At 37.6% G+C, this 21,953-nt stretch overlaps 1 protein-coding gene across 1 annotated transcript in view; it reads left to right on the top strand.

The window, feature by feature from the left end:
* The first annotated feature begins 5,875 nt into the window (after positions 1 to 5,875).
* LOC150092468 (uncharacterized) overlaps positions 5,876 to 21,953 on the top strand; it is a 123,966-nt gene continuing 107,888 nt past the window's right edge. Inside the window, exon 1 of the mRNA XM_090414871.1 lies at positions 5,876 to 6,031. Within this exon, the coding sequence (XP_090270997.1) occupies positions 5,876 to 6,031 (156 nt within the window). The remainder of the gene's footprint in view (positions 6,032 to 21,953) is intronic.

Below are 21,953 nucleotides of genomic sequence, written 5' to 3' on the forward strand. Positions count from 1 at the left end.
AAATATTTAAGTAGCTATAAGAAGTCTAAATATTTTTACATAAAGTTTACCAAGGTCAAGCCCAGTAAGAATTGTGACTTGTAAATAGATGTGTGTTATATGTAAATAATCCCAATGGGAATTTGTATGTGCTCTATGCCAAATAAGGGAATGTTCTAGAAGGTGTAGTATTGAGGAAATACCTTGCCATTAGTAAAGAGTATAATTTTAGATTTTTGTAAAGACATCAAACTTGTGTGGGTTCTACATGGGAAGCTCAAGGTCAGTGCTAGGTGGACCGACAAAAGCTTCAAACGAATGTCCGCTGCCAGAACGAATAGGATTTAGGGAGTGTAGGAGAAAAACAAAGGAAGGGTCAGTCAAAGAAAAGGATCAAGAGATTTCGCCGAAATGTTCGGGGTTCACTTATCTCCGCACAAGGATTCGGAAGTGACCGAATAAAAGGCGTAGGCGAAAAGATCGCATGATCGGTTCGAGAAATTTTCGTTGGAGATCCAGAGGTCAGGATCGAGAAGTCGCCAACAGTTGTCCGGCAGATGTAAGCCATTGAGGACGCGACATCAGTTGGAGAAATTATGCCAGTGCTCTGAAAGAAAGATGACGAGGAGCCGATCCGCCAGGCAAAACTGATAGTCGATGACGAATTGACGAGTCTTCGCCGGGAGCTGTTGTCAGAGGGAAGAAATTGCTCCATTGATCCAACGCGTATGCAAGCATTCCACAAGCCGATAATCTTCGCCCGAAGTGCGGCAGTACAGCAGTACTTTCCCAAGGAAGCATCAGTGACCCATTTCCGGCGCAAAGAGGGATTGAAAAAGGACCTGACACGGAACGGAAGTCCAGTTCAAAGCCAAGTACACAGAGGGTAGAGGCTATAAAGTGAGTTGACCCGTTTGTTAAATTTCCTTGAGCTTTTAAGAGAACACTTATTAATGGATTGTAAGTAGAAGCTCATCTAAATAGGCATATCTAACAGTTGAAGATTATAAAGTGATTAAGTGTCAGGAATTTGTAGGTTGAAATAAGTCATAGTGTAACTGTTTGCTGAAACTTGCCTATAGAATATTCCCAGCATAGAAAGGAAAGAGCAATTGAGTGTAAAAGATATTGTTTGTGTGTTCGATGAGTAAGATTTAATAATTTAGTAACAAGTACCATTGCTCAGTATAAATGACTTATATTGCATTAAGAAAATTAGTTAAATATGTGACATGATTTGCGTGAGATAATGCAGGAACTTAATTAGTCTATTTATGCGGATTTGAATTGAGATGTTTCCTTTTATTATTGAAAGTGCAGTGTAAAAATGTGTATTATGTGAATTAAAATTTTGTTGTTTAAATATTAACAGTATTGCCTGATAATTTAATTCTTTGATGCACTGTTCTAAAAAACAACCGAGCTTGTGAGCGGGGAAGATAGATAATCAATACGAGAATTAGATAAAGGGATAGCCACGACTATATGAGTAAGGAATGATATCTACCGAAAGTAGTAATATTTAATGCCATAAAAGGATTTCTGGAGGCGCAGTCACTAATTCAAATAAATATCTAGAGATCCTTGGTAGAATAAAAATAGGAATACTGGAGGTAAAATTAAGGAAAAGGAGGATATAAGTTTAAAGTTAATAGAATTGCATAAGGGAACAGAGACATAAGTTAAAGAAGTGGGTATTGACGATAAGATATATATAAGATAAATAAGACAGATATAGAAGTAAAAAAAGAGAGAGATAAATATATTAAAGAAATAAGGATAATAAGGATAATATAGAAACAAAATATAAAGATAAAGTAAAATACAGATAGAAAAAACTTAAGATATTACAATGGCGCAGTAACGACAGGATATTAAAAATAAAATAAAGGATAATAAGATAAAGCAAAATAGAGAATAAAAACATATTCGTTTACACAAGTCCATTTGCAAGTTTGCAACATCCATTTTACTCCTCAGAGTTCTTCCCGACTTTGCATCATCTGCGAATAACCAGAGATCACTATTCAAGCTCTTCGCAATTTCATTCGCTTACAAAATAAACAGCAATGGCCCCAGAACAGATCCCTGGGACACACTACTAGTGGCTTTCCACTTCTGGGATATCGTATCCCCATACACAATCTGTTGATAACTATCGGAGGGCCAATCTCTAATTCAGTGCATTAATCTCTTAACTCCATCTGTTCCAGTTCAAGTTTAATTATCAGCTATCCTTGTGGCAATCTATCAAATGTTTTAGCAAAATCTAAACATAACTCTTTGTACCCATCCCCTTTGCCCAATGCACCTTGTTATAGTAATTAAATTGCTAAATCGCGATCTTCTTTTAGCAAACCTAGCCTGTCCTTCAAAAGGATGCTGTTATCATCAACCAGTTCTGAATCCTGGTCCTCACTATCCTCGTAAACACCGTTACCACAGCTCCAGACAAAAAAATTGGCGTGTAATTCGAAGCCTTATACCCCGTTTAAGAAGTGGAAAGAGAACAATTTTGTTCTCTTTCCACTCCTTTTGAACTTAAGAAAGTGTAAGACTCATGTTAAAGAGGTAAACTTTGTTAACTCCCCGGAACATTCACTCAAGACACGCGGAGCTATGCTATATAAAACTATAACTTGAGCTCACTTTAGACGAATGATGACAAACGATATTTTAAAAGTCCTCTTTGGTATTCCTCCTCTCTAGTCATTGTTAGTTCCTTTTCATCTAGTGTTAGATTCAGATATTTTAATGTACATAATCTCAATGGCTATTTTGCATTTTGTATTAAAAAAAAGCAACTAACGCTTTTATTCCCTTATTGCGAGCAGGTGAGGACGTTTTTTAACTCTAACTTTTGGAGACTGGTGGGTATTTCAATCTGCACTGGTAGCCAGTCAGAAATAGCTGGCCCGAGGCACTAATTAATTGGTACGCTGTGAAGAAGGCCTCTAGCAAGTGCCGCCATCTCGTGGTCCCTTGCCGTAACACAATATTTTTAATGTCTGAAAATACTGTGGGTTCGACTGCCAATTTTCTTGAGTTTACTGAGCGATAAACCCGACTTTCGGGGAGAAAAAAAAAACCACTTGCCAATGCCAGAGATCGACTAACTCGGGAACCGGTCGAGAAAAGGCTTAGAAAATGATCTTCTAGTCGGCGACTAAGTTCGAACACAAGTCTTTTGTTGTATTTCATGATATCAATTATATACATCGAATATAAGACGTACAGATGTTCTTAAAAATGCTTAAATATATTGAAGAAGAGACATCCTTGAAAATTGACATTTTCTGAAATTTAAGGCTACCAAAAGTGAGAAGACTACAATTAGACATCTGTTGACATAGCCCACCACCATCTAGTCAAAATGAATGACAAGAATAAAATCAGAATTGGCTAAAAACCTTTAGGACAATAAATATTAGTTTGCTGAAACTTTTGCGATGATAATAAATGCTAGAAATCTATATAACCTTGGAGATTTTATTTGTCATTTTAATATGTTATTACTCATATGCTAAAAATAAAAATGTGTGGGTTTCATTTCTTGTTATTGTTCTGCTTATCCTTATTCTGCCATCCGATCATTTCCATGAGATCGCCGACAACCCTTTGTACGAAAGCGTCTGTATAATCTAATTATTTTCGTTCATTAATTAAGTGAAAAGAATACCTGTACAGGATCACAAATTCATGAAATTAAAAATTAGCAATAATATGAACTACCATCTCTCTCTCTCTCTCTCTCACACACACACACACACACACACACATACTGTACCATGAGAGTAAGTTTATGAAGGATTAAGCTAGCATTAATTATTAATGTCATATTAACATGTGACCGTCTTCATGACAGAAGAAGCACTGTGATGAGGAAGATAAATAGAAAGTATAGGTTATTCCATTTATGTCCGTGTTGATTAATTTTGGGAGGTCGTGTAGTGCGTCGTTGTTTGGAAAGTGCATTAACGCCTACCTTCGAAAGCTTTTGACACGGGCAAATTCGGGCTTCTTCGTGACTGCTGACAATGTGCGTATTTTTCCTGTGACAGAACCATATCTTGATAACATGGATCTAATATGTTGATGAGGAATTTCAGGGGGAACATTTGATACTGTTACTTTTGTCGGGGCCAGTGCTATTGGGGCTGCTTCGAAGTGATAATTGCCGATTTCGACAACTTTTCGTAGTACCGTTTGTGCCCATTAGATATGGCTAAAATATACCTGCACAGTTCCCGCTACGCGGCAAGCGTCAGTAATATTTTTTGCGAGCACAATTTTGGCGATCGCCGTCAGATAATCTTCTAATGGGATGTTTTCTTTGGTGGCGAAAATGACAATCCCATTTTCTCGGGAAATGACGTTCGTAACAGTGGTAGTTATTTTTGCGTTAATCGGTTTATTGCTGGCTGATGAGGCGTTCGTGTGTGAGATCAGTGTTTTGGAAGACAATAGGATATTTCCATTAGATACAACATTAGCGTAAGATTTTGGATCGACTGACCTGTTTTCCATGTTCATTGCTCCGGTGAACCTTGCTCTTCCTTCTGGGTCCGAAGTCGTAGGGGGGGGTCTTTGAATTGCTAAATCCTTGGTAGTACATGAATGTGTAGTTGCCATGGCGGGTAATCCTTCGCCGGCTATAGCCTCAAGTGAGAGGTGCAGATGTCGGAGAAGGAATTATGGCGTCGAAATATACGAACTCGTACACCAGGAGAAGAAAACTGTCATAAATCACTTTTCACTACACTTACGCGTACGCGACTAGTATGAGTAGATAGCTCTCAGCTTGGAGAATATAACTATATAAAAAAATTAGTCCTTCCTTTCGGATAAACGTATATTAGGTGGGGGAAGGCAGGAGCGGTATGAACGCACATGCAACACCTTGGCCACCTAGCGGGATAGATATAGATATATACATCACAACCATGGCTCATACATGAGACAGGTATTTGAACAAAATGTTCAGATACCTGTCTGAACAATTTGGACAATGCAATGCTTCCAACTTTGTGGTGTTTCTACGCAACTGACCATTGTCTCTTTTATCAAGACAATTCACGTGTCATAGAGCTGTTCTGGTCATGAAGGTCACCACACTTCACTGGCCTCCACTGAACTCTTATCTCAACCCTATTGAACATCTGTGAGATGACCTGAAACGGCGAATGAGGTCAAGGGACATCTGCCCCACAACAATCCACTGGCTCATGACAAGCCTATAGAAAGAGTGGTCCAAATTCCATTTATCGCCGTCGTCTGCTTGTGGAAAGTATGTCCCGTACGATTGCTGCAGTCATCGCAATGAAAGGAGGTCCTACTTTTTATTAAGATGGGCGCAATGACTGTTTCTTCCTTACACTAGAGTTTTGTTTCTTTCCAAGCAGTGTACTTTAATATAAAGCTTTGGAGAAAAGTACGCTAGGTTATTCTTTGAACAGATTAGCTGATAGTTTCTGAAAAACTGTTAAGCTCTAATATAATATACATAAATCCTTGAAATGAATCATATGCTGCTGTTGCTGCTGACGATGACAACAGTCTCAAAACAAAAAATAAATAAATAAAAATAAGAAATCGCCTAATATAGAAGTCATGTAATAGTTCAAATATATTATTGAACTTACATTATTTACATTGCACTGGAGACCTGAAGCACAAGGACAAAACTGGTCGTAGACCCCAGCCGGATTTTCTATTTCACATTCTTTACCTAATAAATAAACAATTAAATTATATATATAGATAGATAGATAGATATAGATATAGATTTTTTTTTTATTGTGAACATAACAATCTTATATACAGGATTAACCGGCTTTTGGTTCTCTGCAGTCAGGCAGAGAGGTTACATATAGATATAGATATATACATCGCAACCATGGCTCATACAGGTATAAAAGGAAATACACAGTCTTGCAATATTCATATCCTAACACTAATAGTAAAATTGGCTGTATTGAAGAGCTCAATACCACCTTCGCAACATCTCAATATTGTGGAAATTTTTGTCCTACTGCTGCTGTCCCCATCAACTGTAAGTGCTGTTAATGTGAACTGAAAACAACTAGAAGCAAGAATAGCACAATCGCGTCTTGGTTCGCCGGATGAATTCACAGAGAAGGACCGCAGAGTGTTCAAGTTAGTGGCACGAAATATCGCCTGACCTTGGTTGAAGCACTCGCTATCGAGTTTGGAAATGTCTATGCAAGCAATTCCAGCAGTACAACTATTCGTCAGTAGTGGTGAACAACATGGGGTTGTTTTCATGGCCACTCATGGTGGAGACCGCATCAAGGTCTTAGACCGTTTTGCATGTTTCACGTTTAGCTCTCCAGTTCCTGTGACTGGGGCTCTTAAAGCTGCGGCCTCCAAAGCATTACAGACAAATCTGAGATTCCAACAATATGGCAACCATCTGTTAAGGACCTTTCCTATATCAACTCGGCAATGTCCTTTTCCACAAAGCGACTTCTGTGCAGAAATGGTTCCATCCCCACCCCCCCCCCCCCCCACCCCCCCCCCCCCCCACCCCCCCCCCCCCCCACCCCCCCCCCCCCCCACCCCCCCCCCCCCCCACCCCCCCCCCCCCCCACCCCCCCCCCCCCCCACCCCCCCCCCCCCCCACCCCCCCCCCCCCCCACCCCCCCCCCCCCCCACCCCCCCCCCCCCCCACCCCCCCCCCCCCCCACCCCCCCCCCCCCCCACCCCCCCCCCCCCCCACCCCCCCCCCCCCCCACCCCCCCCCCCCCCCACCCCCCCCCCCCCCCACCCCCCCCCCCCCCCACCCCCCCCCCCCCCCACCCCCCCCCCCCCCCACCCCCCCCCCCCCCCACCCCCCCCCCCCCCCACCCCCCCCCCCCCCCACCCCCCCCCCCCCCCACCCCCCCCCCCCCCCACCCCCCCCCCCCCCCACCCCCCCCCCCCCCCACCCCCCCCCCCCCCCACCCCCCCCCCCCCCCACCCCCCCCCCCCCCCACCCCCCCCCCCCCCATGAAATACCCACCAGTCTCCAAAAGTTAGATAGGGTTAAAAAACGTCCTCACCTGCTCGCAATAAGGGAATAAAAGCGTTAGCTGCTTTTTTTTTTTTTAATACAAAATGTAAAATAGTCATTGAGATTATGCACGTTCAAATATCTGAATCTAACGCTAGATGAAAAGGAACTAACAATGACTAGAGAGGAGGAATACCAAAGAGGACTTTTAAAATATCGTTCGTCATCATTCGTCTAAAGTGAGCTCAAGTTACAGGTAAAAGGACTTTCCAGCCCTCTTCTACCTGCAGGCAGGTTATCTGAATTACTAGGATCATTTCTAGGAGTTAAATCCAGCTATGCACTTCATGTGTTTTTATGAATTTCCTTCATAGTTTTACGGCAGGCCTCTTCCCTTCTAATGCGCCGATTTGGGAGCTTGCAGAAACCTTTCAGTGCACCAGTCCTTTTTCTAAAAAAAGATTATATAAAATAAATATTACCTGATCTTCTCTTTGGTTTTCATTTCTATCCATATTTTTTTTCATTTTTTCTGAAACACTTATTTTCAACATCTGTTAATTTTTGTTACTTTTTTGTTTAACAAATTTCACTTTCATGAAGAACTGAGGAGAAATTTTAAACTTGAGTTCTTAGAAGAGAGAGCATTTTTTCAAATATTTCTATGTTTGGTGATAGAAGATCAACGTATGCTTAAGCTTTGTATAATAGTTTCGATATAATTTCATTTGTCTATGATTAAGGTGCCTAAGTGATTACGTGTTTCACCTTCTATTTTATTTCCTTCCACTTCGAAGTTAACCGCTTCTCTGTCTCTGCTTATTTTCGTCGCGCTGGATTTTACTAAAATGTATCTGCATTGCATATTCCTTGCTGTTTTTCTGAGTGACTTTGTTTTTCCATATTATGCGAATGACGATAGATCTACGGAAGAAAAAATTACAGGTTTGTTTCTTATCCCTGATCAATGGCATTTTTAAGAGCCTTCCAGTCACTTAGTCAATTCTTGTGCAGATTTTTTTCCATGTAAAGAATTAACGAAAATTAACTCACTAACACAGCAAAATAGACCTTAAAACACACACACACACACACACACAGTTAGGATCTGTAACATCGCTCTCATTTAAGCCCTTCAGATATAATAAAAATGCTCTGAAGTCTTTCTTCTCGACATAGTTAAGATAGATTGGATGATCACAGCAACTAGGGCTAATCCTCAGAAATCTGAAACACTGATGGAAGTCTGTGTACCATCACTGCGAACTTAGCGAATTCAGGTCGATCTGCAGCATCCAAGTCTTGAGTCAATGCCTTATCGTTGGCTGTTAGATAGGAGTGGAGTGAAGTTTAGCCTTTTTACCATGAAGGAAGGTCAAATCGCTGTCGTACTAGGCAGTAGAGTATTTCCATAAATTAATCGCTTCCGAAAATATCCAGAAAGACTTATACACAGAACTCAGTTGACTTGGCTGTTCGTTTAGTTATAATGTTCTCTCTTTAAAATTCAAATTATCCAATCGTTGCATTCCGAAACTGTACCGCAGTTTATTCCATGTTGAAAGACCTTCTTTTAGAATTAGATCTTCTGGTGGTCCTTTCGGATAAATCTGTTGTTTTTCTATGTTACATTTCTTAACGTTTCACTTTGGCGTTTCTAAAAATATTTTGTTTGCATCGCACATTTCTCTCGTTCACAAGGAATGATATTAAGTTGTGCTGCTTCCTGGAAGTCTGAGAATGTGCTCATTTAGTTCAAACTGCCAGTTAAACTTAATGCTTGTAATAAGACAAACGAATAACGTGTGAAGTTAAAGTACATTTTTAGGTAAGAAAACCCTTTTGTTCTACAACTTTCAGCCATCTCAAATAAAAAATGACATTTTATTGATATTTATTGAACAGAAGTAGACACAGTTTTTGGAATTTAAAGCTATCAACTCAGCGTATTTGGGCTCTCTCTCTCTCTCTCCTGCCATCATGAAACAAAGCTAACTTGCGGAATGTTGTGTAACAAAAGTTACAAATGTGCTTAAATAACTCTTATATCATTCTCTTAGTGGAGCGAAATTTAGTTATCAGTGAAATCAAAAATTTCAGTATTTGAAGTATTTGCAGGAAACAGGGGAGGGGAGAGACTTCATGTAATAGTATCTCGAAATCTATTTTCGAAATCAATGTTAAATAAGACAGATTAATTTTTGTAAAGTAAGTTAATTATTAAACCATGTGGATTATTTTAATGATTATCATCAGATACGTTACAATTCCTACTCTTAAGAAAACAAATCCATCTCAAAATAAGAGATGTGATAGTGGAAGGATTTTCACTGGCTGAAACTACCTCTTTCCTGTTTATTAAGTTCTAATTTCACACAAATCATAAGACCTAATAAACCCTCACTTTTAGGCCTGTAGTCTAACAGATGGCGAATCTTTTTACCCAGGTGTGTCAAACATCTGTTTTTTTTTTTTTTTTTAATATTGACGTTGTTGATGTGCCACTTGCATACATGCATTATAAATTTAACTACATAATCATAGATCGTGACTTATACATATCGTATTAGGCTATTTATTTAATAGGACATTGATATAAAATCTATGAATTCATATTACACCATTCATTTAATAAAGTGAAATTACAAACTTACATTACATTTAATGACTTTTCTGTTGCTGAGTACCGGTAGAAAGTTGCTTTATAGAAGGGCTATAGTGTGTACATTTTAATGTTACATAGGTAGCGCTCAAATCACTGCTCAGTCTATTTTTCCCTTTCGATTTGATATTATTTAAGGCAGAAAATAGGGTTTCACAAGAGTGTGTAGAAGAGAAAATTGCTAGAAGAGCTTTAGCAAAGATTTTAAGTGCATGAAAGTTTTCGGAAAGCTATTCCATTTCACAGTCATTTCCTTAGAATTTTTCACTCTTTACACGCGGTATCATGCAGACGTTCCCGTTCAAGTTCTTCTAATTCATTTCTAAGAGCACTAAACTTTCTTTTCCCGATAGGCTTACACTGGAAGTCGGCTAGTTGCATTTCTAGATCTTTTAAATCCAACCACTCAAAGCCATCTAATTTAACATCCATGAATTCTGTTTCATCAGGATACTTTATGAATTGGATTGTTCGTTCCAACATTCGAAATTGCTCGAATCTAGAAGAAAACTGCTCAGTTACTGACTAGAACTTCGATAGACTGGTTGATATGTTGTTCACGATTTTTGGGACTGGTTTCGTTAAAAAAAAAAATTCACTCTTGGAAAATACTTAAAATTGTTACTTTCTAAATCACGTTGAAATATTTTGAGTTTATTCTCAAAGCTCTTGCTCATTTTTGTTTATTCTCAAATCTCTTGCATTTGTATCCAAAATATTAATAATTTTGTTATTTATTTCATTATTCCTCGAAGATACTGCATCGTAAATAACTCCCCTTTCTAAAAATAACTTTTAAGGTAAAATTACTCTCTCTCTCTCTCTTTACTCGCGTCTTCTTCATTTCAAGAGTTCTCATTTTGTTGCTGCTACAACACAAGTGGAATGTTTTGTTTTTATTTTTGTTTTGCAACCACTTTCTTTTTCACCAGATACATTTTCTTTAATATGACTATGAGAAGACATTTTGTAATTTCTCTGATTAAAAAAAAAAAAATCTGTTAACGCCTTTTTGTTCCTATAGGGAGTAGGCGAAGTCGTTTTTTAAGCCCTATCAAACTTTTGAAGATTGAGTGGGCAGTTCAATCTCCACTGGTAGCCAATCAGAGATAGCTGGCCCAAGGCTATCACAAATTAATCGGTGTAACATTGAAGAAGGCGGCTAATAAGTGCTGCCATCTGGTGGTCCCTAACCCTAACACAATATATTTAATGTCAGAAAATAGTGTGGGTTCGATGGCCGATTTTCTTGAGTTTACGGGACGAAAAACCCGAGTTTCAAGGAGGGAAAACCACCCGCTAGCCCGTGCCAGAGATCGACTAACTCTGGAACCGGTCGAGAAAAGGCTTGGAAAAAGTTCCTCTAGTCGGCGACTAGATTCGAACGCCTTTCGTAGTGCCGTCAAGCGCTGTAGAGTGCAAACGATTCTCATATTTCCAAGGCAATTCTAATTATTATTTTTTTTTTCATTTATGTTGTTTATGAGTATAATGGCTTATAATCGGACTTCACTTCAATAATGCCTTGTCTATATAAAATGTACTTTAGTTTTCTGATTGGAAAAACGATTGTCATAGCCTCATTTTCATTCATTGAATAGTGAATTTTTTCGGCCACAGCTTCCTGCTAAGAAAGGCTATGGGTCTTAATTCTTCATCTCCCTTCTGATGACCTGCTGCAGAAATGCAGTAAAATAATGCGTCGACTGAGATGTTAAATCTCTATTCGAAAGTTGGGTAAGCTGAGGTTGGAGAACTGATTAAAGTTTGCTTTAGATGTTCAAACGCCTCATTTATTATTATTCTTCTTATCCTCCACATAAATCTCCCCCTTTTTACTGAGAGAGCTGTCAAAGGATTAAGATATGTTAAAGGATTTGGGATAAACTCACAATGAAAATTCATTGGGCTGAAAAATATCTTCACCTGTCTGTAAAAGAAAAAAAGAGGAGACATGTTTTCTCCATCAAATGTAATTTCACTTGGATCTATATTTCCAAGATACAAACTTTACTCAAAAATAACTAGCAGTATGGTTTAAGTTTTCAACTTCATACTTCGTTTATGCAACCTAGAAATAACTGATTTTAATAACATGATAACATGGAAAGACTATCTATCTGTGCTAGAAGAATAAACAAGGAAGCCATTTTTAAAACAAATAACTCTCTTTCCCAGTATATCAGACAAAACAACATCATTCATTACTACCTGAAAGGACTGAAGTGAATTTCATGATGCAGCTGTTAATTTTGATAACTCACGTCTGGCCCATTTGATGTCTCAAATATTACAAAAATAATGTCTCCCCTTTTGCTTTAAATGGATCAAGCTTGATAATACACAAGCTCTTTCCCTTCAAGAGATGCTAATAATTCATGCATATTACCAAGAGGGAACTTTATTGGCTCAGTAACTTGTTAACCTTCAGCTGAACAGAAATCTGAGATGTTCTTTTTTTTTCTTCATAAAATAAATGGACTATTCTACAATCCTTTTTGAACGCCGAATCATTCCCTCCTGTGCATTGTTGTTATGTGCCATCCGGTCGTTTTCCGACTCTCTGAGAGCTTGTGAACAAAGGCTCTTCATCTCACTCGGCCTCTTGTCTTTCCTTTCAACAATTGTAAGTTTAAGTTGGTAAGTTCCTTTATGTTGTCCATCCAACTCTCTTGCTCTCGTCATCGTCTCCTTCTAATGCTCTCAATTTTTCCCCAACACAACTGTCTTTTCCAATGATTCATCTGCTCGCAGAATATGCACAACATTAACATCTGTTTAATGATCATTGACTCCAAGTAGCATTCTGTCTTTATATTCTCTAAAACCTTCTTCATTCTTGTGGTCCATGGGATTCTCAGTAGTCTCCTCCACTCCCATAATTCAAATGAATCAATTCTATTTCTGTCTTTCTTAATCATGCAGCTCTCACATCCATACATCGCTGATGGAAATACCATTGCTTTGATAATTATTTGCTAACATCTCTATCTTTCATAATTTTTGTCAAGGTTTAACATAACTTTTCCCCATGGCTATTCTTCTTTTAATTTCATCTTCAGATTGTTCACCATTTTTTTTTCTAGATCCCAGTAAATCATAACTTTCAACGAAATCTAGTTTATCTCCTTCAATCATCAATTCATCGAAGTTGCCAGAATAATCACTTTTGATTTGCTGATGTTTAAACCAAGCCCAGCTTTTTTGCTTTCCCTCTTAACCGACAGAAATATCGGCTCCAGATCTTCCATAGTTTCTGCTCTCGAGGGTTTTCATCTGCATATCTTAAATTATTTATTTTTCTGCCAACAAACTTCATTCCTGCTGGATCTCTGTCTCAGTCGGCTGTTCTCATAATATATTCACTTTTAAATATTAAAAAGATAGGACGACCATGCTGCGCCACTTTTGCCTGTACGTACTGTTGTATAAATTGTTTAAACCATTCAGCATAACTGAGTGGTGTCTATTACTATCTTACAAGTGTTGGCTCACCAGAACTGAGTTTGATGAAATGTTCAACCTCATTTATTTCTGATAAGTTTGATATCCCTTAAGAAAAGAATGAAACACATTTCTTGAATAACACTTCAAATTTTTGAGACAACGCCTTATTTCAAGAAATGGTAACCTCTAAAGATGACTCTAAATTTTGATTTTTCTGTTTACAATGTAGAGGAATTCTAGATCTACAATTCCTCTAGATCTCTTCAACGCTAGTGAATCCATTATATATTAAGTATATTTTGTTCATTTTGCCTCTAAACAATTCGGGCCAAGATCTTTTATTGATTTCGTATGGACTACATCCACAGAACCATTCTTATTCCAGTGCTGTATGACATTACATAAATGCCAACTGGGATGATCTTCGTGAGTTTATGCAGCATTTCCTTAGTTGAATTACTGTTTTATTCTTCTCATCCAAACGTCTGGAGTTAAGACATTATTCAAATAATTCTTAGTAATAAGGAAACATTTATTGTTCATTTCGTTTAGGTTTTTGTTCCTTATTAATATTAGGTTTCTGAGAAATTGTGCGAAAACTATGTAAGAGAAGAATGAGACATACTCGTACAGCAGTTATCTTTCATCGAAATCTCCGAATTGCTTTTCTATTTATAATAAACTCGTTGTAAAATCATTATGAAACACATCGTCTAAAACTGAATTTGAAAGCCAACAATCAAAAAATTATCCAAATGGTAGCCAATCAAAGATAGCTGGCCCAAGACTATCCATAATTATAAATGGAATCCAGTGAAAAGAAGCATACAGACAAGTGCTGCCATCTCGTAGTCCCTAATATATTAATTAACGTCTGAGATACTGTGTATTCTTGAGTTTATCAGACGAAAACCCCAAGTTTCCGGGATAAAAATAAATTATTTGCGCGTAATTGGCTAACTCTAGAACTGGTCAAAGAAATAGTGACAAAAAGTTCCTCCGGTCTTCACGTACATTCGAACTGAGAACAGCTTTCTTTAGGTGACCTAGCGCTGAGGAAGCAAACACCACTTCCAAAGAGCTAACTTTCCACTCAGTCTCTAAACGTTAGGTAGGGCTAAATTGTTCTCGCCCAATCCCTATAGGGAATAAAAGGGGTTGTATATTATTATTATTATTATTATTATTATTATTATTATTATTATTATTATTATAAAAACCTCCATGGAGTCAAAGACTCATCGTGGGAGGTCCACTGTTATACACACAGTTTATCATACTGTGCCTTAAATATATTCACTGTCTCTGCACACACACCACACTCTCGGGCAAAACATTCCAATCACTCACCACTCTCCATGCAAAAAACTGGCTTCTCATTCCCTTGCTCACACCCTCCTTGTACAGCTTCCAGGAATGACCTCTTGTTCTCCTGCTATCCTCACCCATTCTGTGCAAAACCTCCCCGACGTTAATCTGGTAATAACCACTTAACAGCTTATATGTCTCAATCATATCCCCCCCTCCTTCTATCCACCAATTTCTGCAAATTGCATTTTGTCAATCTGTCTTCATACTCTACATTCCAGAGACCAGAAACCACCTAAGTCAATCGTCTCTGAACTTTTTCCAACGCAATTTCATCTTTTTGAAAACCAGGTGACCAGACATGTGCACAGTAATCCATATGTGGCCTGATCAAAGCCTTATGCAAAGGAACGATAACATCCTTACTTCTACAAGTCAATGTCCTCCGCATCATTCTCATTATCCGCTGTGTTGTCTTCACTATTTTAGTAACATGTCCCCGAAATTTTAGGTCCTTGTCTACAATCACTCCCAGATCTCTCATTTCCTCTACTTCTTCCAAGATATTCGCACCGATTGTGTACTTTATATCTCGTCTCTGCTTCCCAAATTTCAAAACCTTACACTGAAACATTGAATTTACATTCTCACTTATTTACCCATTCAGCCAGTGTATTCAAGTCCTCTTGCAAAGCTACAGCATCCACACTACTCCTGATAGCTCTCCCCAACTTTTGCATAATCTGCAAACAACTGCACATCACCATTCAGACCTCTCCAGATATCATTTACATTTTTATTTTTAATATCCAAATGACATTATGCGTTTGGGTTTCTTGCCAAAGCTGTTGGAAGTAATTTAGTCCAAAATGTTTACGTTGCTTTTTGCACTCAAACTATTCTCTTACATTGTTGTTGTTCTTGTTGTGATTAGGCTAGGGCATCCCACTGCTTGACAAAGTCTTCTTCCAATTTTATCACCTCCTATATGTCATGGCCATCTTCATCCAGATGTTTCTGCTTTTTGATGATCTCATCTCTCCACTTATCCTCTGTCTACATTTGGATTTCCTTCTCTCTCTCTCTCTCTCTTTCTCTGCAAATTATAATAAAGGCTACCCATCTGCTCATCTTTCGTACTAGTTGCATGGTCAGCGCAGTTCCACTTTAACTATTTAGCTTCATGAGCAGCATACTAGTTTTTATTTTCTATCTGAATTTTTTTGCTTTCTATGCTCTTTTAATTCTCAAAGTAATTGCCATTACTCTTTGGCATGTTTGATATTTCTTTTTATTTATTTGTTATTTGTTTTTGTTAAAAACTAAATTTGGCTCCCTTGTTGTACCTAATTATGGACCCAAACGTATACCAAATATGCACCCAAATCACGCTTAATTTGAGTTCATATTGCATGTTTAGTATGGACAATGTAATGGAATCCAGTCTTTTTGAAGCGGATGGCAGATTACCCTTTATCCGATCTCTCAATGATCAGTAATTATTCAAGTTTTAGTTATTCTGCATACTATTTTTTGCATCGTTACTCACTGAAACAACTTTTCTAGTTTCTAGATTCTTTTCCTCCGATTGTTGAATTGATGAAATTGGTAAATCTATTCCTACTATTATAAACAATTAACATTGGATGCCTCCTTTAATTTTTGACAGCAAATGTGTTTTTTAATTATTTTATTTTAGAACTGTGCCAAAATTAGATACCAAAATAGTCTTGTAGTTGGTTCCGATATTATTTCCCCAATTATTTTGAAGTTTTGTGCTTTGGCGGGAACTTCTTTTCTATGTCTTTTTATTCTCTTGAATTCCTCCAAGCAAGAAAAAAAACTACTTCTAAGATCCTTGTTAACCATACTGGTTTACAATTATTAGGGGTTACTCCTTTTTCTCTGTCTGTCTTTCTGTCATGTAGTGAAAAACTCTTCAAGTGTTAATCCTATAAAACCTCTTCAATAGCTTATATATTTCTACCGTGCTCCCTACGTTTTATCTATTTTGAAGCCCACACACCGTCAATCTATTCTCATAGGAATCACACCATAGACCTGCCAAATGTTTGTCACTTGCCTCTGGATCCTCTCCACCACTTCCTCATCTCCACGGAATCTGGGTGTCCAGATCTGCGCGCAGTAGTCCAGATGTGGCCTAATTAAAGCCTCATATTAATCGAAAAAGCTAATCGATTAGCTTTTTCGATTAATAGTTTTCGAAAAAGCATTTAATCGAAAGGAAATTAGTCGAAAACTAACAATTCATCGATAAATCGCAATCCTTCGAAACCACAAATGATCGAACGAAGAGTTCAATGAAAATTCATTATAAGACATGTGAAGTGTACGCATCAAAAAGAACTGCAGCATTTATTGGAGTAACTTGTGATACAGTTGAAGCCTTGCACAATATTCCGTTTATGCATGTTATGTAGACGTGCGTGGGAGTTTTTTTTTTTTTTTTTCTTTTGAGGGATATCCCTTTCACTCAGAATATGCTTTTCGTGCATTTTATGCGGGTTTTACACATTCTTGAAAAGATTACGTAACAAAAACCTTTTCTCGAAACCAAGTAATGAAGTTTTTTCAAACAATTACTTGAAGCCTCTAATAAGTAGGATAGATGTCTCGCCCAGAAAAATAAAATTCTTCACTCATATACAGTAATCTACTCTTTGACCAACCTAATACGGAAAGCGATTTCGGCAATTTGAAGGATCGTTAACTGACTATACTGCTTGGAGGGTATGATAAAATGAGAGCCACTGAGGAGGAGGATATAATAGAGATGTTAAGTGAGAAAGTCATAAAGGTCCAGTATTTCATCCTCGTGAAAGAAACATCATGCAGAACTGGAGAGCAATGGGGACGGAGGGAGGAGCCACCAATGGATGGTTAGTGAGCAGGACGTGTATATGAGGAATTGAGTTCAATGAAAAATGCTTATATCAATAAGGCTATATGATTCGTTAGTATTAGTATAGCTCCGCGTGTCTTGAGTGAATGTTCCGGGGAGTTCACAAAGTTTACCTCTTTAACATGAGTCTTACACTTTCTCAAGTTCAACAGCACAGCGCATCACAGCAATTATGCGGAAAACACTGACATGTAAAAATAAGGATGTTTAGGTATTTATTCCTTTGTATGAGGCTTTGATCAGACCTCACGTGCACAGTTAAGTCACCGGGTTTTCAAAAGGATGACGAGATGTTGGAAGAGGTTTAAAGACGATTGACTAAGGTGGTTTCTGGTCTGTGGAAATGTCGCTGAAAATGTTGAGCATGAATACAGATTGAGGGAGTGCAAATTGCAGAGTCTAAGAACAGAAGGACGAGGGGGAGGGAACGTAATCGAGACATATACTGTAAGTTGGTAAGGGGTAATTACTACATTAACGTAAATGAGATTTTTCATAGAATGAGTAGGGACAGAGGGAGAACAAGAGGCCATTCCTGGACGCTGAATAAAAAGGGCGAGAGCAAATGAGCGAGGAATATGATTTTTTACGTGGAGAGTTGTGGCTGTTTGGAATGCGCTCCCTGGAAGCGTGGTGGGTGGGAGACAGTAAATATATATTGAAGCACGGTATGATGAGCTATGTGAAGTGACAGTGAGTGTGTGATGGAGGATCTCCTGCCACGAGTCGTTGACTCCGGGAAGGTTTGAAAACAATAATAATAATAACACAGGGATACACTGGTCATGCGACACGTTAGGTTCCAGACCACGGTTGTATAGTGAATTTCATCGTTAACGAACCACTGCCTTTTTTGATCACTTGTAGAATGCAAGGAATGGTTAAATAACGTTGTTGTCATACATGTGCATAAATGGCTTAAATAAACCACTAGTTTACGTCAGTTACAGAAAAGAAAAAAATTAGAATGATTTCCGTAAACACAAAATTTATTCTGAATAGCCTGGCTTAAGGTAACCCCCAATCTGTGTGGTCATCAATCTACAATATTAAAAGTGTTTTGTCAATAAGATTTCCGCCTCTACGGATAACAAGTATTAACTAGTGTAGCACTTTTCACTCGACCAAGAACTTTATAACTGAAATAAGTTTAGCTTGCGGCCTCTCACAGCGTGCGATTCCCAATCGTCACTAACTTTCATAATTTTAATTTTGGAATAGTAATTTTAATCTTAATTGGTTTATGCGTCTTCTTTTTCACTCAAAGCAACACTATCCTTACTTTGAATTTTATCTGCCATTATTAACAATAAAATAAAATAATAGTTATAAACAGTTTACAATTCACAGCGAAACAAGAAAACATAATAAGACGTAGCGAGCAGCGAGCATTGTAAACAAACAATCACGCAACATCAGTTGATTCACGGACACGCCTTATTGCTGAAACCGTCGTAGAAAGAATGCAGGATCATGTTGCAAATGGGCACTGGTCTAATCGGAAATCGTCGTATAAGCGGATAGTGGAAAGCGAAACATCATAAAGCTGGTATTGCTCTAATAATAATAATAATAACTGGAAGCAGCGCTTCGGGGAAGCACTGGTTTTGGTGCTCATGAATGTTTTGCTCATTGCTGTTAAATTAAAATCTAATCATTGAAGCATTTTGGTTACATCAGTTTGAAAAAAAATTAGAAGATTTCTTTTAAAACAAAAGAAATCTTCCATTAGAAGATTCCCAAAGCAGGAAAAAATTATTTCTCACAACAAACTGTAAACAAAATGGGCAGTTTGACTTTCTGTACTTAGCCTGTTACTAATGGAAAGACATTCTTTTCCTGAACTGTTTATAACTTACATCCTTTCAATCAGACGGATAATTCTAACTACCCTCAAATCCAAATAAATAAAAGAAACAAAAATTTCAATTTCCTGAAAAACTGCCTATTTTAGCGCGATGTTTTTTCATGTAGTTGCGATCTGTAGATCTATGAATGCAAAGAATGTGATTGCAATGCTTAAGCTGTTGAGAGGTATTTACTGCATGGGGATAGGACAGTTTGTCTAAATTGTAAAACAAAGGGAAGGAGAAAGAATTGGGAGCATTCCAAGAACTTGCTCAAGATTATGCTAAATAAGAACGAGAACTTTTTTTTATTATATTACTTACTGTGATGATTCGTGAATGGAATAAAAGTGTGTGTAGATTTAAGATAGATGTGTTGCAAGCAGAGCTAACCTTTGTGATGAATTTATGGACACTAAAGACTAGGGCAACCGCCTTTAAATATTCGCAAACCAAGACATAATGTTTTCTTACTAATATAACTCTAGGCAATCCCGCTTTATTTATTTTTTTATCATTTTAATTTTCTGTTGAATTTTTAATAGCATTCCTTTTCTTCCCTCTTGCTAAGTGATGAATCAGATACAATTACAATACAGCAATTCCTCGATTAATGCGCTTAATGCGTTCTTTAAAACAGGCGCATTAATCGAAAACGCACTAATCGAATATAATAACCTATGGGAAAAAATATAATTCATTCCTTAAATTTATTTTTTGGACCCTTAATTTTTTTTAATAAATTGTCTCAGGGCCTAATTGAAGGAAAATCATGAAGCTGAAGTTGAAAGACAATAAAATATATTCAGAAAATAAATCTATTATTCTGCTTCCTAACAAAGAATTCAGCTGACGTAGTTTGGCAGGCATTCTGTTTCTTTTTGTCCATACAACTGACGATATAGCCCTATCGCCTCTTCTGCAAATTTTACTAATTCTCTCTTCATCAGAATCAGCCTGTAAGCATTGCTGCTTAAAAACTTCGATTGTACGAAAAATATTTTAAAATTTTTCTTGAAACCTCTTTGTGCTTGTCAGTGATTAAATTTTCTTCATATTCTTCAGGATCTTCCCGCTGTGCATCTAAATTTAGCAGATCGGAATCACTCAACTTCTCAGAATGAGATTTAATTAACTTAGATTCATTTGAAAAGCCTCTAAAATCATTTGTACAATGTGGAAAAAATGTGCTTCCAAACTGCTCGCAGATTGCTAGCAGTAATTTCATTCGACTTTGCGACTTTATAACCAGGCTGAGATTTCTCTGATTTGGCCAGAAAATCTTGGAAGGCATTCGCTTCCAAAAAAGGCCGGCTTCATCGACATCAAATATTTGTTGGTCACAATAACCCCCTTCTTCCAAAAATTTCTTCAAAATCTCCGGATAATTTGTGGCCACCTCGTTATCTCCCCTTGCAGCTTCGCCTGTGATTAGAACATAATGTAGGCTATTTCTCTTATTTGAGATGATCAAACCACCCACCGCTAGCGTGGAACTCTTCTTTTCCATCATTGATAGCCCTTTCAAGGTTGCAAATAGGCAATGCTTTTGAATTAATAAGGTCAATGCTTGCCGGGAACCGTTTTTGGTTACAATCTTCGATCCATGTAGAAAGAAATCTCTCTAATTCAATCTTTATGATACATTGATTTCGAGTGGTCTGCATGCATGATGAATACTTGAAGCAACCTTACCTTTCTCTTTGTATTCAGCAGCTTTGCTTAAAATTGCTCTTATAGTTGATTCACCCATTTTGTGTTCTTCTCCCTATCTTTGGCTCAGGACTCGCCGTGTTCATTTTGCTTTATTATTTCAAGTTTTTCCTTCCAATGAGATTACTTTTCGAATCATGTTCACACTTTCACTTTTTTGCTCACTAATTCTTTTGTTCATGATGAAAGGTTGGGAAAATTCTTTAAAATAAAAAAAAAGGAAAACAATTGCAAAGGAGGCACGAGACATGATCAACAATATTTTGGGGTAAATTTGGAACATAGTGTACATGGAAATAGTGTAGTATGCCATTAAAAATAACTTCGTAAAATGTTTTAAATCGGTAATTGAATTATTTCATTCTGGCGAGTGATTTTTTTAACATACTTAGCCATAAAAATGTATAGATAGAAAATTTTTTAAATCTGTAACATTTATTTTTAAGATGTATATAGGCTGACTAATCGAATTTCAGTATAGAAAAAAAAATGACGCACTAATCGGGGGAGAATTAATCGAGGGATTGCTGTATAACTTTCAGAAAAACCAAAAATGAAAATGAGAACAGTACTATGTTGCAGAGAAAATTCGATGTCTTATATCTACTAGTTTATAACCACTGCCTTGAGATATGTGAATGTTTCCTATGAATATATAATACAGAACTGTATGTGCTGTGTGTTGGAACATCCAATGGATCCTATGAAGCGTCCAATGAGCCCATTGCACGTCTGACCATTAATCTTCTAGGTGAAACCAGTTAGAAAGGGCAATACTCTCTAACCGGTGTCTTTAGATACAAAATGTTTCAGATGAATATTTACTACTTTCCATCCGGTTTGTTACAACATACAATGGTTCTATGAAACAAGTCCAGTGAGCCTATCAGACGTCTGATCAATAATCTCCGAAGAAAATAATCACATAACTAATTACCATTATTGTCCAGATTCTTTAGCAATTTACAATTGATACCAACAGGCGAACTCTAACATCGGGTATGTCCACCTTTGGCTTTGATCATCTCCTGCATCCTTTCAGAGAGGCTTTCCACCAATGTG

The sequence above is a fragment of the Typopeltis vanoorti genome, chromosome 26 (genome assembly GCF_054136105.1).
Source record: "Typopeltis vanoorti isolate ZY-2024b chromosome 26, IOZ_Tvanoo_1.0, whole genome shotgun sequence".
In the NCBI taxonomy this organism is placed as follows: domain Eukaryota; kingdom Metazoa; phylum Arthropoda; class Arachnida; order Uropygi; family Thelyphonidae; genus Typopeltis; species Typopeltis vanoorti.